Source organism: Anarhichas minor, unplaced genomic scaffold, assembly GCF_050575085.1.
Source record: "Anarhichas minor isolate MPS153535 unplaced genomic scaffold, ASM5057508v1 ptg000018l, whole genome shotgun sequence".
NCBI classification, from domain to species: domain Eukaryota; kingdom Metazoa; phylum Chordata; class Actinopteri; order Perciformes; family Anarhichadidae; genus Anarhichas; species Anarhichas minor.
The window spans coordinates 13234805-13247942 of NW_027466464.1; the positions used below are offsets into that span (position 1 = coordinate 13234805).

Sequence of the window (13138 nt, forward strand, 5' to 3'; positions counted from 1 at the left end):
AAAAACACAATATTTACCTCTGAGAAGTAGAAGTATAAAGTATCAGAATAAAGAAGTACTAAAGTACTGGGATATGGAGAGGCTCTCTGGAGGTAGAACTCATGTCTGATGTGGGACATGAACATGGTGCTTGAGGCTGATTTAATCTGGTGAACTGGGAGAGGATGAGTTTATTCAGAGGTGACTTTACTGGACCTGGAACCAGCCAGACTTCCTCCTCCCTCCTCTTCCTCTCAGGGATGTGGTCTTCTTCAGGGTCTCCTCTGATCCACCTCTCTGTGGAGAAACACTGGAGACAAATACAGCTGCTGCCTGAGCATCTGTTTAAAGATATTATATAAAATGTTGTATTTCATAACTGTTCCCTGAATAAAAGATGATCATTGATATCTACTAACAGAAAAACCTTTGAACCTTTTTACTGAAATGCTTCAAATATAAACCACTAGCTTTCTGTTTTAAATGATTTATTGTTTTTTTAAGACTCCATAACATGAGTGTAATAAAGGGAAATCATACATCAATATCTCAAGTATTTATTGAGTGTATTTACAACTGTACATTATAGTTATTGTATTTTCATAAAGCACAGACTCAGTCAGCTGCAACCTGGTGAACACAGATTCACTTCTCTGCAGCCAGAACGACTGCAGTTTACAGTAAATTAAGTATTTTAATGAGGAAAAGAGAACGAACAGAGACAACGACCATTATCTCTCTTTGAAAGATCAACCAAAGATAATTCTCATATTTACATTGTTTGTTATTGCATCATTACTTTGAGATGATTAAAGTCTTCTCAGCCTTAAATTAACTAGAACATCATCCCATTATTACACATAAATGATGCCGACTCATGATATTGATAGAACAGTTATGGCCTCTACCTGTTTTGCCAAAATACAAAAATAATTGAATCCTGATCCCAACAGAACTATTTGATGAATCTCACAGGGTGTCCATCATAAATATGAGCAGCTTAAAGAATAATCTGCAGTTCCTCCATAATTATCATCACACCAGCTGACTACTGTAAACACAGTGTTAGTACTTATTATCATCTAACCATCAGCAGACAGAAGACATCAGCACTTTACCGCCACACTGACGACGGCTTCACCAGATTTCAAACTGCTTGTGTTTCTTAAAGGATGTTCTGTCCACGATGTTGTTCCTGAAGAGTCTAGAGAGAGAGAGAGAGAGAGAGAGAGAGAGAGAGAGAGAGAGAGAGAGAGAGAGAGAGAGAGAGAGAGAAGAATATGATGGAACAGGGTTCACTGATCTGTGAGAACAGCTGTGTGGATTAATGCCCGGTGCTCACCGCACAGTGTCCATGGAGGGGTTGATGGAGACCAGCTGGAGTAAGTTGTCAGTGGAAGCATCAGTGATGTTGTTGTGACTCAGACTGGAACACAGAGGAGCATTTGAGACTTTATATGTGGAGGCAGCAGCTCCAGATTCAGGTTTATTCGTAGGGTTACTGTGTATGACTCCAGCTGTTGCTCTAACAAATATAGATTTCTGTCACATGAACACATTACAGATGGACACTCACTCCAGGACTTGTACTTTGTGCAGATGTGTGCTGAGTCTGAGCAGCAGCTGGTCCGTGAGCTGACAGTGACTGAGGTCCAGCTCAGTCAGCCCCTCAGAGAACTCCAGCATCAGGGACAAAGCTCCACAGGCCCTCTGATCCAGTGTGGTGTGACTGAGGTCCAGCTCTCCACCCAGGGCTCCACAGAGGGACACTGCCCGTCTCACTGTGTCCCTCTCACTGTTCACAGGAACCAGGGACAGCAGCTGGAGGAGGACGGCTTTACTGGCTCTAAACAGGAGAAACAGAGCAGACTGTTGGGATGAAGAAACATGGAAACAAGCTTCTTCTCTGGTCATTCTGTGGTCTTTCCCACCTGAGGAGGACTCGGTCTAGGACAGGAAACAGCAGGTCCAGTCCGCTGTCCTCCACCTCACAGTCCTGCAGGATGAGCTCTGCTTTCTGGCTGCTGCGTCTCAGGATGGTGGAGACGGCCCTGCAGTCCTCAGCAGTCAGCCTGAGAGTCTCACTGACATCCAGCTCCACACAAGAGGAGCAGGACAGATCCAGCCTGTGCTGCACGGTCCTGAGCAGGTGGACCGCTGCCCCCTGCTGGGCGTCAGAGGCAGCACAGCTGTGGACAAACCTCAGCAGCAGTTTCCTGTCAACACTGGAGGAAAAATACATCTAAAAATCTAAAATTAAAGGATATGTTTCCTGACAACATATACTTATTGTTGTAGTTTTCTCCTTCATTTCTATCAGTCACAACAACATAGAGCCCGTTAATAGATAAGATCTGGGAACATGGTGATGTCACTGATAAGCCTTCTGATTGATCGAGACACACAAGCAGTCGGATGATCAGACAGGTTAGAAACAAAGCTTCAGGTTAAACAAACCTCTGTGAAAGAGACGGTAAACAATGTGTTTATTACTGATAGAATAGAACAGAGTTATCTTGTAATGTCATATATATATATATATTCCTCTGTGAACTCTATCCTGAGTGTTGGAGCGTACTGATACTAATGTCTGACCTGATTTGAGAAACTTTGTCCAGCATAAAGAGGATGGACTCTACTTCCTCTGCTGGTACGGAGGTCCACAGGAGGTTCAGTTTAACTCCGTCACTGTGACTGAGGATGAAGAGCAGAGCAGCGCAGTCCAGAGAGTCCATCCCTCTGCAGGTCAGGTCGATCTCATGATCCAAAGACCTCAGTAAACCGGCTACAAGAGGAGCGGCTCTAGCTTTATAGATCTCTCTGATGGCGGTCAACACAAAGCTGGGACAGAACCTGAAAGACACCAGAGGTCTTTGTTTAGTGAGAACAAGCCACAACAACACGTATAGACATGATTAAACAGGATGATAAAAAACCCAAATAGATCACCCTTTGAACACAATCCTGTCCAGAAAGGGAAGCAGACGTGTGACGCTCTCCTGTAAGAAGCGGTTCCTCCTCAGGTTCACGGTGACGGTGTGAGCTGACGACTGCTGAAGCAGATAGTGAAGAAGCTCCCAGTTCAGACAGAAGCTGCTCAGGTCTCCGCCAACCTTACTCAAGAAGGACCGGGTCAAGTCCTTGTCCTGGATCTCATGGAGGGAGAGCAGCTGCTGGAAAGACTTCTCACTCAGTCTGCAGATAGAACACGTATGAATATCTGTTAGAAGAGTCCAGGATGAATACATTACATCAGTATGGAATACTGCTACCTGATCGTTAGAGGGCCATCATGAAGCAGCAGTGGGAGGAGACCCAGAGCAGGAGCACAGAACTCAGTCAGGTCTAACCGTGTGACTGTCCAGTATCTCAGCAGGGATGCCAAACTACTGACAACCTTCAACAACTTTCTCTGTGACGGCTGGGCTTTCTGAGGGGAGAGAGAAAGCTCTTCCACAGCCAGCCGACGGTCCGCTTCCCTTCTTCTTACCCATCGACACAGTAGCAAGGCCATGTCGCTGGAAAGCCTGGAAATAAAGAAGAATGAAGTCACACAACTAACTGGACATTCACAGTGGAAAGGATGGAGTCATAAGAACTAAAGGCAGTAAAGATATGAATGCGTACCTCAGACTGTGTACTTGTGTTGCTCCTCTAAAGAGGAGGGAGGCTCCTCTGAGAGACATCTTTCTGGGTGTGAGGATGAGATCCACATCAGAGCCACAACGTCTGAGAACCGTCCCCACAGACCGGCAGGTTTTCCTGGGTAAGCCTCCCGTTAACCGGAGGGTGAAGCCCAGCAGCTGCAGCAGAGAGGACAACTGCTCGGCCTCCTCTCTGGATCTGACACAGATCAACGTACACACTGTCTGGAAGAAGTCTGGATCACAGCTGAAACAAGATGGATGAAGTGTGAGACCAGCAAAGACACACTGCATTATAAACCATCTCATCAACAATGTCTTTCATCAGGGGTGACATTTAGAGAAGACATAGAATATGATGTGTATGATGCTGTGATATCACTCTAGATCAAAATACTGACAAATTCTTCTTCTTTAGACACAGTATTCTTAAATATGCAGTATTAGTCAGAGTTACCTGAGCTGTGAGATAAAAGGCAGACACTGTAGGAAACTCCTCACTTCACTCTCTTCATGTGAGCAGCCTCTCAGCTCCACTTGATTCTTCTCTGGTTGGAGTTTCAGCACTTCCAGGAGGATGGAGGTCTTTCTCTCTGAGAGGTCTATGGACCAGACTGAAGGAGCTGACTGGAGAACTGACTGTAATGATGGAAGGAGACTCAGACCTGTTTCAGTCTCACAGTCCTTCAGGTGGGAGTACAGATCCAGCAGGAAACCAATCTGATATGTGTGATCATCATCATCATCATCATCATAATAACATAAAGGGAATGTTTCATATGAGCACACTGATGATAACAGCTCCAGCATCTTCTCTCCTGTCTGTTCTCTCTCTGCTGCTGCACAGAACAGATTCCCAAAGAACCAGATTCCTTCAGAACGATCTGACCGGAGATCAATACTGAAATAATAAAGGAAACATTTAGTGATTTGGTTTCATCTGCATGAATACAACAAGTCACTACTGATGGACTCCATCTTGTACATGTGTGTACTGTTTACAATCTAATGACATTTTGACTGAACATCACGTCTGGACTTTGACTGACTCACAACACAAACACTCATCCTGTCTCTGGACTTACTGCAGGTTTGCTTCCTGCTGCTTTAGTTCACTTTATATCATTTGATTTCATGTTTGAGATTTGAGTGTAAAATAAATTCACAATATATAAATATAAATAGTGGAACAACAGCAGCGAGACAGAAGTTATACAACACAACAACATGTTGATGATTCAGAGGACTGACTTCTGTTTAATTCATTCATGTTTAAAATTACTGTGAAATAAATTAAAGAGATGTTTGATATTTAATGTGTCAAAAAAACACTTTTTTCAGTTTCAAAGGTTTATTTGTGTTGTTGTCTCAGAGCCACATTGTTCCATTAATATTATTCACTTCATGTAATTATCCTCATACAGGCAGAAGACTGTGATAACTGTGATGATACATTATTACTGAACTGAGACATTATATTCATCTTTATCTACATTATGTGTATTTGTGAATGATGATTAACTATTTTAGAAACACTGCAGATTATGAAACAGATGTTCTGACAAACCTCTGAAGAAGAAGCCACATGTTATAATTAAATATGCAGTATTAGTCAGAGTTACCTGAGCTGTGAGATAAAAGGCAGACACTGTAGGAAACTCCTCACTTCACTCTCTTCATGTGAGCAGCCTCTCAGCTCCACTTGTTTCTTCTCTGGTTGGAGTTTCAGCACTTCCAGGAGGATGGAGGTCTTTCTCTCCGAGAGGTCTATGGACCAGACTGAAGGAGATGACTGGAGAACTGACTGTAATGATGGAAGGAGACTCAGACCTGTTTCAGTCTCACAGTCCTTCAGGTGGGAGTACAGATCCAGCAGGAAATCACTCTGATATGTGGGATCATAAACCTTATTTAAAGGGAATGTTTCATATGAGCACACTGATGATAACAGCTCCAGCATCTTCTCTCCTGTCTGTTCTCTCTCTGCTGCTGCACAGAACAGATTCCCAAATAACTTGATTCCTTTAGAACGATCTGACCAGAGATGAATACTGAAATAATAAAGGAAACATTTAGTGATTTGGTTTCATCTGCATGAATACAACAAGTCACTACTGATGGACTCCATCTTGTACATGTGTGTACTGTTTACAATCTAATGACATGAAGTGAACTAAAGCAGCAGGAAGCAAACCTGCAGTAAGTCCAGAGACAGGATGAGTGTTTGTGTTGTGAGTCAGTCAAAGTCCAGACGTGATGTTCAGTCAAAATGTCACAACACAAACACTCATCCTGTCTCTGGACTTACTGCAGGTTTGCTTCCTGCTGCTTTAGTTCACTTTATATCATTTGATTTCATGTTTGAGATTTGAGTGTAAAATAAATTCACAATATATAAATATAAATAGTGGAACAACAGCAGCGAGACAGAAGTTATACAACACAACAACATGTTGATGATTCAGAGGACTGACATCTGTTTAATTCATTCATGTTTAAAATTACTGTGAAATATAATTAAAGAGATGTTTGTTATTTAATGTGTCAAAATATATTTTTTTCAGTTTCAAAGGTTTATTTGTGTTGTTGTCTCAGAGCCACATTGTTCCATTAATATTATTCACTTCATGTAATTATTCTCATACAGACAGAAGACTGTGATAACTGTGATGATACATTATTACTGAACTGAGACATTATATTCATCTTTATCTACATTATGTGTATTTGTGAATGATGATTAACTATTTTAGAAACACTGCAGATTATGAAACAGATGTTCTGACAAACCTCTGAAGAAGAAGCCACATGTTATAATTAAATATGCAGTATTAGTCAGAGTTACCTGAGCTGTGAGATAAAAGGCAGACACTGTAGGAAACTCCTCACTTCACTCTCTTCATGTGAGCAGCCTCTCAGCTTCACTTGTTTCTTCTCTGGTTGGAGTTTCAGCACTTCCAGGAGGATGGAGGTCTTTCTCTCTGAGAGGTCTATGGACCAGACTGAAGGAGCTGACTGGAGAACTGACTGTAATGATGGAAGGAGACTCAGACCTGTTTCAGTCTCACAGTCCTTCAGGTGGGAGTACAGATCCAGCAGGAAACCACTCTGATATGTGTGATCATAATCATCATCATCATCATCATCATAATTTAAAGGGAATGTTCTGTATGAGCACACTGATGATAACAGCTCCAGCATCTTCTCTCCTGTCTGTTCTCTCTCTGCTGCTGCACAGAACAGATTCCCAAAGAACTTGATTCCTTTAGAACGATCTGACCGGAGATCAATACTGAAATAATAAAGGAAACATTTAGTGATTTGGTTTCATCTGCATGAATACAACAAGTCACTACTGATGGACTCCATCTTGTACATGTGTGTACTGTTTACAATCTAATGACATTTTGACTGAACATCACGTCTGGACTTTGACTGACTCACAACACAAACACTCATCCTGTCTCTGGACTTACTGCAGGTTTGCTTCCTGCTGCTTTAGTTCACTTTATATCATTTGATTTCATGTTTGAGATTTGAGTGTAAAATAAATTCACAATATATAAATATAAATAGTGGAACAACAGCAGCGAGACAGAAGTTATACAACACAACAACATGTTGATGATTCAGAGGACTGACTTCTGTTTAATTCATTCATGTTTAAAATTACTGTGAAATAAATTAAAGAGATGTTTGATATTTAATGTGTCAAAAAAACACTTTTTTCAGTTTCAAAGGTTTATTTGTGTTGTTGTCTCAGAGCCACATTGTTCCATTAATATTATTCACTTCATGTAATTATTCTCATACAGGCAGAAGACTGTGATAACTGTGATGATACATTATTACTGAACTGAGACATTATATTCATCTTTATCTACATTATGTGTATTTGTGAATGATGATTAACTATTTTAGAAACACTGCAGATTATGAAACAGATGTTCTGACAAACCTCTGAAGAAGAAGCCACATGTTATAATTAAATATCCAGTATTAGTCAGAGTTACCTGAGCTGTGAGATAAAAGGCAGACACTGTAGGAAACTCCTCACTTCACTCTCTTCATGTGAGCAGCCTCTCAGCTCCACTTGTTTCTTCTCTGGTTGGAGTTTCAGCACTTCCAGGAGGATGGAGGTCTTTCTCTCTGAGAGGTCTATGGACCAGACTGAAGGAGCTGACTGGAGAACTGAGTGTAATGATGGAAGGAGACTCAGACCTGATTCAGGATCATAAGAGTACAGGTCCAGGAGGAAATCACACCATCTCTCTTTCAAGGGGGATGTTCTGTATGAGCACACTGATGATAACAGCTCCAGCATCTTCTCTCCTGTCTGTTCTCTCTCTGCTGCTGCACAGAACAGATTCCCAAAGAACCAGATTTCCTCTGAAGGTTCTGATGTCTGAGGCACAAAACTGAAATAAAGAGGATTATAAAAACATGTGATGAACAGTTTGTATCAAACAAAACTCAACATTTCTCTAAACTGTAGCATAAAACTTCTAGTTTCTCGTGAAAACAGAAATGGTTAGAAAGGTAACCAGTTACCTGAGCTGTGAGATAAAAGGCAGACACTGTAGGAAACTCCTCACTTCACTCTCTTCATGTGAGCAGCCTCTCAGCTTCACTTGTTTCTTCTCTGGTTGGAGTTTCAGCACTTCCAGGAGGATGGAGGTCTTTCTCTCTGAGAGGTCTATGGACCAGACTGAAGGAGATGACTGGAGAACTGACTGTAATGATGGAAGGAGACTCAGACCTCTTTCAGTCTCACAGTCCTTCAGGTGGGAGTACAGATCCAGCAGGAAATCACTCTGATATGTGTGATCATAATCATCATCATCATCATCATCATAATTTAAAGGGAATGTTTCATATGAGCACACTGATGATAACAGCTCCAGCATCTTCTCTCCTGTCTGTTCTCTCTCTGCTGCTGCACAGAACAGATTCCCAAAGAACTTGATTCCTTTAGAACGATCTGACCAGAGATCAATACTGAAATAATAAAGGAAACATTTAGTGATTTGGTTTCATCTGCATGAATACAACAAGTCACTACTGATGGACTCCATCTTGTACATGTGTGTACTGTTTACAATCTAATGACATTTTGACTGAACATCACGTCTGGACTTTGACTGACTCACAACACAAACACTCATCCTGTCTCTGGACTTACTGCAGGTTTGCTTCCTGCTGCTTTAGTTCACTTTATATCATTTGATTTCATGTTTGAGATTTGAGTGTAAAATAAATTCACAATATATAAATATAAATAGTGGAACAACAGCAGCGAGACAGAAGTTATACAACACAACAACATGTTGATTCAGAGGACTGACATCTGTTTTAATTCATTCATGTTTAAAATTACTGTGAAATATAATTAAAGAGATGTTTGTTATTTAATGTGTCAAAAGATATTATTTTATGTTTCAAGGTTTATTTGTGTTGTTGTCTCAGAGCCACATTGTTCCATTAATATTATTCACTTCATGTAATTATTCTCATACAGGCAGAAGACTGTGATAACTGTGATGATACATTATTACTGAACTGAGACATTATATTCATCTTTATCTACATTATGTGTGTTTGTGAATGATGATTAACTATTTTAGAAACACTGCAGATTATGAAACAGATGTTCTAACAAACCTCTGAAGAAGAAGCCACATGTTATAATTAAATATGCAGTATTAGTCAGAGTTACCTGAGCTGTGAGATAAAAGGCAGACACTGTAGGAAACTCCTCACTTCACTCTCTTCATGTGAGCAGCCTCTCAGCTCCACTTGTTTCTTCTCTGGTTGGAGTTTCAGCACTTCCAGGAGGATGGAGGTCTTTCTCTCTGAGAGGTCTATGGACCAGACTGAAGGAGCTGACTGGAGAACTGACTGTAATGATGGAAGGAGACTCAGACCTGTTTCAGTCTCACAGTCCTTCAGGTGGGAGTACAGATCCAGCAGGAAGTCAATCTGATATGTGGGATCATTCTTATATAAAGGGAATGTTCTGTATGAGCACACTGATGATAACAGCTCCAGCATCTTCTCTCCTGTCTGTTCTCTCTCTGCTGCTGCACAGAACAGATTCCCAAAGATCTTGATTCCTTTAGAACGATCTGACCAGAGATCAATACTGAAATAATAAAGGAAACATTTAGTGATTTGGTTTCATCTGCATGAATACAACAAGTCACTACTGATGGACTCCATCTTGTACATGTGTGTACTGTTTACAATCTAATGACATTTTGACTGAACATCACGTCTGGACTTTGACTGACTCACAACACAAACACTCATCCTGTCTCTGGACTTACTGCAGGTTTGCTTCCTGCTGCTTTAGTTCACTTTATATCATTTGATTTCATGTTTGAGATTTGAGAGTAAAATAAATTCACAATATATAAATATAAATAGTGGAACAACAGCAGCGAGACAGAAGTTATACAACACAACAACATGTTGATGATTCAGAGGACTGACTTCTGTTTAATTCATTCATGTTTAAAATTACTGTGAAATTAAAGTGAAAGCGTTGCTACCTGTTTAATGTACAGAAACAATATGTTTTTATGTTTTAAGGGTTTATTTCTAATCTGCTAAAATGTAAATAAAATAAAGCCAACAGCAGTTTTACCTGCAGGTCTTTTTATTTGTGTGAGATGTGTTTTTATTTGTGTATGAGGAGGTTTTAGCAGCACTGAGCTACACTGTTCTTATTATTAATATTCACATCCTCTATTATTCTCATACAGGCAGGAGACTGTGACATGTTTCCAGAAGTGTTGCAGTTTAATATTTCACATAAAAAGCTGTGTCCCTCTGAAATGTGGCAGGGTTGACATATAAAGAGTCATACAATAAAAATACTTAATGAAAGTATAACTCTGTACTTCATTACCTGAGTAAATGTTCACAGTATTACTTTCCACCACTGGTAACTGAGTCTAATGTGGATCAGTTTTAGCTGCTGTCTATACTTTCTGTCATTAGTAGTTATTCAACATGCTGTGAAGCACACACTGTGTTCGTAGAGGCTTCTTGTATCTTTGACTGCCACTGTCTGTTCACACAGTCTGTGCTGTAAGTCCTGCTAGGACCCAACTCACTGTAGAAACTAAGACACGTGGAGGAAGTCACCAGCTGTACAAACAAGACTGATGACAAAGACTTATCAGAGGAATAGTGTTAATAGTATGTTGATGTTAGAATGTATGCATCATCGAACATTAGTTTAACCCTATTTAGAAAGACACTCTTCATATGAAGAGTTAAATCAGTAAAAGGACCTTACCTGAGCTGTGAGATAAAAGGCAGACACTGAAGGAAACTCCTCACTTCACTCTCTTCATGTGAGCAGCCTCTCAGCTCCACTTGTTTCTTCTCTGGTTGGAGTTTCAGCACTTCCAGGAGGAAGGAGGTCTTTCTCTCTGAGAGGTCTATGGACCAGACTGAAGGAGCTGACTGGAGAACTGAGTGTAATGATGGAAGGAGACTCAGACCTGTTTCAGGATCATAAGAGTACAGGTCCAGGAGGAAATCACACCATCTCTCTTTCAAGGGGAATGTTTTGTATGAGCACACTGATGATAACAGCTCCAGCATCTTCTCTCCTGTCTGTTCTCTCTCTGCTGCTGCACAGAACAGATTCCCAAAGAACCAGATTTCCTCTGAAGGTTCTGATGTCTGAGGCACAAAACTGAAATAAAGAGGATTATAAAAACATGTGATGAACAGTTTGTATCAAACAAAACTCAACATTTCTCTAAACTGTAGCATAAAACTTCTAGTTTCTCGTGAAAACAGAAATGGTTAGAAAGGTAACCAGTTACCTGAGCTGTGAGATAAAAGGCAGACACTGTAGGAAACTCCTCACTTCACTCTCTTCATGTGACCAGCCTCTCAGCTTCACTTGTTTCTTCTCTGGTTGGAGTTTCAGCACTTCCAGGAGGATGGAGGTCTTTCTCTCTGAGAGGTCTATGGACCAGACTGAAGGAGATGACTGGAGAACTGACTGTAATGATGGAAGGAGACTCAGACCTCTTTCAGTCTCACAGTCCTTCAGGTGGGAGTACAGATCCAGCAGGAAACCACTCTGATATGTGTGATCATTATTATATAAAGGGAATGTTTCATATGAGCACACTGATGATAACAGCTCCAGCATCTTCTCTCCTGTCTGTTCTCTCTCTGCTGCTGCACAGAACAGATTCCCAAAGAACTTGACTCCTTTAGAACGATCTGACCAGAGATCAACACTGAAATAATAAAGGAAACATTTAGTGATTTGGTTTCATCTGCATGAATACAACAAGTCACTACTGATGGACTCCATCTTGTACATGTGTGTACTGTTTACAATCTAATGACATTTTGACTGAACATCACGTCTGGACTTTGACTGACTCACAACACAAACACTCATCCTGTCTCTGGACTTACTGCAGGTTTGCTTCCTGCTGCTTTAGTTCACTTTATATCATTTGATTTCATGTTTGAGATTTGAGTGTAAAATAAATTCACAATATATAAATATAAATAGTGGAACAACAGCAGCGAGACAGAAGTTATACAACACAACAACATGTTGGTGATTCAGAGGACTGACTTCTGTTTAATTCATTCATGTTTAAAATTACTGTGAAATATAATTAAAGAGATGTTTGTTATTTAATGTGTCAAAATATATTTTTTTCAGTTTCAAAGGTTTATTTGTGTTGTTGTCTCAGAGCCACATTGTTCCATTAATATTATTCACTTCATGTAATTATTCTCATACAGGCAGAAGACTGTGATAACTGTGATGATACATTATTACTGAACTGAGACATTATATTCATCTTTATCTACATTATGTGTATTTGTGAATGATGATTAACTATTTTAGAAACACTGCAGATTATGAAACAGATGTTCTGACAAACCTCTGAAGAAGAAGCCACATGTTATAATTAAATATGCAGTATTAGTCAGAGTTACCTGAGCTGTGAGATAAAAGGCAGACACTGTAGGAAACTCCTCACTTCACTCTCTTCATGTGAGCAGCCTCTCAGCTCCACTTGTTTCTTCTCTGGTTGGAGTTTCAGCACTTCCAGAAGGATGGAGGTCTTTCTCTCTGAGAGGTCTATGGACCAGACTGAAGGAGCTGACTGGAGAACTGACTGTAATGATGGAAGGAGACTCAGACCTGTTTCAGTCTCACAGTCCTTCAGGTGGGAGTACAGATCCAGCAGGAAATCACTCTGATATGTGGGATCATAAACCTTATTTAAAGGGAATGTTTCATATGAGCACACTGATGATAACAGCTCCAGCATCTTCTCTCCTGTCTGTTCTCTCTCTGCTGCTGCACAGAACAGATTCCCAAAGAACTTGATTCCTTTAGAACGATCTGACCAGAGATCAATACTGAAATAATAAAGGAAACATTTAGTGATTTGGTTTCATCTGCATGAATACAACAAGTCACTACTGATGGACTCCATCTTGTACATGTGTGTACTGTT

At 40.4% G+C, this 13138-nt stretch overlaps 1 protein-coding gene across 2 annotated transcripts; it reads right to left on the reverse strand.

The window, feature by feature from the left end:
• Window positions 1-520: 520 nt before the first annotated feature.
• On the reverse strand, window positions 521-13076 carry LOC142952793 (uncharacterized). 2 transcript variants are annotated; one of them, XM_076094737.1, is made up of 13 exons: window positions 12612-13076; window positions 11465-11890; window positions 6469-6915; window positions 5246-5674; window positions 4081-4524; window positions 3607-3870; window positions 3252-3506; window positions 2929-3174; window positions 2575-2832; window positions 1911-2204; window positions 1556-1825; window positions 1322-1405; window positions 521-1183 (listed from the first exon to the last, which is right to left on the reverse strand). In XM_076094737.1, the coding sequence occupies exons 1-13, from the start codon at window positions 12947-12949 to the stop codon at window positions 1117-1119; spliced, it is 3822 nt and encodes a 1273-aa protein (XP_075950852.1). In that variant the 5' UTR covers window positions 12950-13076; the 3' UTR covers window positions 521-1116. The 2 variants fall into 2 exon arrangements, with proteins under 2 accessions (XP_075950852.1, XP_075950853.1); XM_076094738.1 differs by lacking the exons at window positions 5246-5674; window positions 6469-6915 and having other exon boundaries at window positions 12612-13071.
• Between the last annotated feature and the right edge of the window lie 62 nt (window positions 13077-13138).

What these genes read in the sequence shown, in the direction of transcription:
- LOC142952793 (XM_076094737.1), bottom strand. Translation starts at nt 12,949, where the DNA reads ATGCTGGAGCTGTTATCATCAGTGTGCTCATATGAAACATTCCCTTTA. An exon ending in CCTTTTATCTCACAGCTCAG is followed by an intron (nt 6,916 to 11,464) that starts GTAACTGGTTAC and finishes TTATTATTTCAG; the next exon opens with TATTGATCTCCGGTCAGATC. An exon ending in GACAGGATTGTGTTCAAAGG is followed by an intron (nt 2,833 to 2,928) that starts GTGATCTATTTG and finishes GGTGTCTTTCAG; the next exon opens with GTTCTGTCCCAGCTTTGTGT.